Source organism: Trypanosoma cruzi, genomic scaffold, assembly GCF_000209065.1.
Source record: "Trypanosoma cruzi strain CL Brener 1047053516727 genomic scaffold, whole genome shotgun sequence".
Lineage (NCBI taxonomy): Eukaryota > Euglenozoa > Kinetoplastea > Trypanosomatida > Trypanosomatidae > Trypanosoma > Trypanosoma cruzi.
In genome coordinates, this window is record NW_001849390.1 from 81894 (window position 1) to 82900 (window position 1007).

General features: G+C 46.6%; 2 protein-coding genes across 2 annotated transcripts, besides 1 other annotated feature; both read right to left on the reverse strand.

Moving 5' to 3' along the window:
- Nucleotides 1-436, reverse strand: Tc00.1047053398235.10 (protein kinase, putative; the record flags this gene model as incomplete). Its single annotated transcript, XM_797051.1, has 1 exon — nucleotides 1-436. A coding segment is annotated over one exon (436 nt), but the record flags the coding sequence as incomplete, so codon positions are not given.
- Nucleotides 1-1007: a sequence feature (heterozygous, non-Esmeraldo-like haplotype).
- Nucleotides 793-1007, reverse strand: Tc00.1047053398235.20 (ubiquitin fusion degardation protein, putative; the record flags this gene model as incomplete). Its single annotated transcript, XM_797052.1, has 1 exon — nucleotides 793-1007. A coding segment is annotated over one exon (215 nt), but the record flags the coding sequence as incomplete, so codon positions are not given.

Sequence of the window (1007 nt, forward strand, 5' to 3'; positions counted from 1 at the left end):
AGTTCACAAAGATATTAGCCGGTTTCAAATCTCGATGAATTACTCCACGGCTGTGTAGATAAGCAACAATTTTTACAATCTGATAGGCCAAATACTGCCGATGAATTGGTTCCAATACATTATGCCGCAGAATTGTTGAGAGATCCGTCTCGGCAAGCTCAAACGCAAGGTAAATATCGGTGCCATTCACAGATCGTATCATGTTCCTTAAGAGAACAATGCTCTCGTGACGAAGAGCAGTAAGCAGCATCACCTCACGATACGTCCTCTGCGCATCCTGTTGGTTTCCAAACGCATCAAACACCTTCTTTAATGCCACTAGTGTATTTGTTTCACGGTCCAACGCACACCACACGATGCCGTACGCTCCGCTACCAATATGACGAAGAATTTTGTACCGCTGCTCGATTTGCCCATCGAGATTAAACGACGCCATGACCGGCAGACTCAGCAAACAATAGTAATAATAAATAAATAACTAACTTGCGTGTTTATGTACGTCCGGGAGCCGGAGGAAACCGTGAAGACGTACTCACCGGACAACTAGTACCAACAGGTGTGGGGTTGGCAAATAGTAATCGAGAAAAACACCAGCAAAAGCGCAACCGGAGGATGGAAAAAAATGTTTTACAAAACAACAACAACAAATGGGACGTTGTCATGAGACAATAAAATGAAGAATAACAACAACAACAAAAACACCAGAAGAGGGGGTGAAAGTAAGTTAAGAAAATGGGCGCTACAACACCACAGCGCCTCCTAGAGGAGCTGTCAACTGTAACTGAGGTGTGTTTACCGCAATGAGCGTCCAACCCCTCCAAAGGCTTTAAACCGCCGTTCCCTTGCCTCCCGTGCCCTTTCATCAGGCGTTTTCTCCACACCCTGCCGTTCCCCTTCGGATACAACTGGTGCAACTGGCTTGTCATTTACACGTCGCCCCCCTCCTGTGAATGGGACAAAGCCGGGCTTGGTCTGATCTTTTCCCTCTCGGTTTGTTGTCTCAGTGC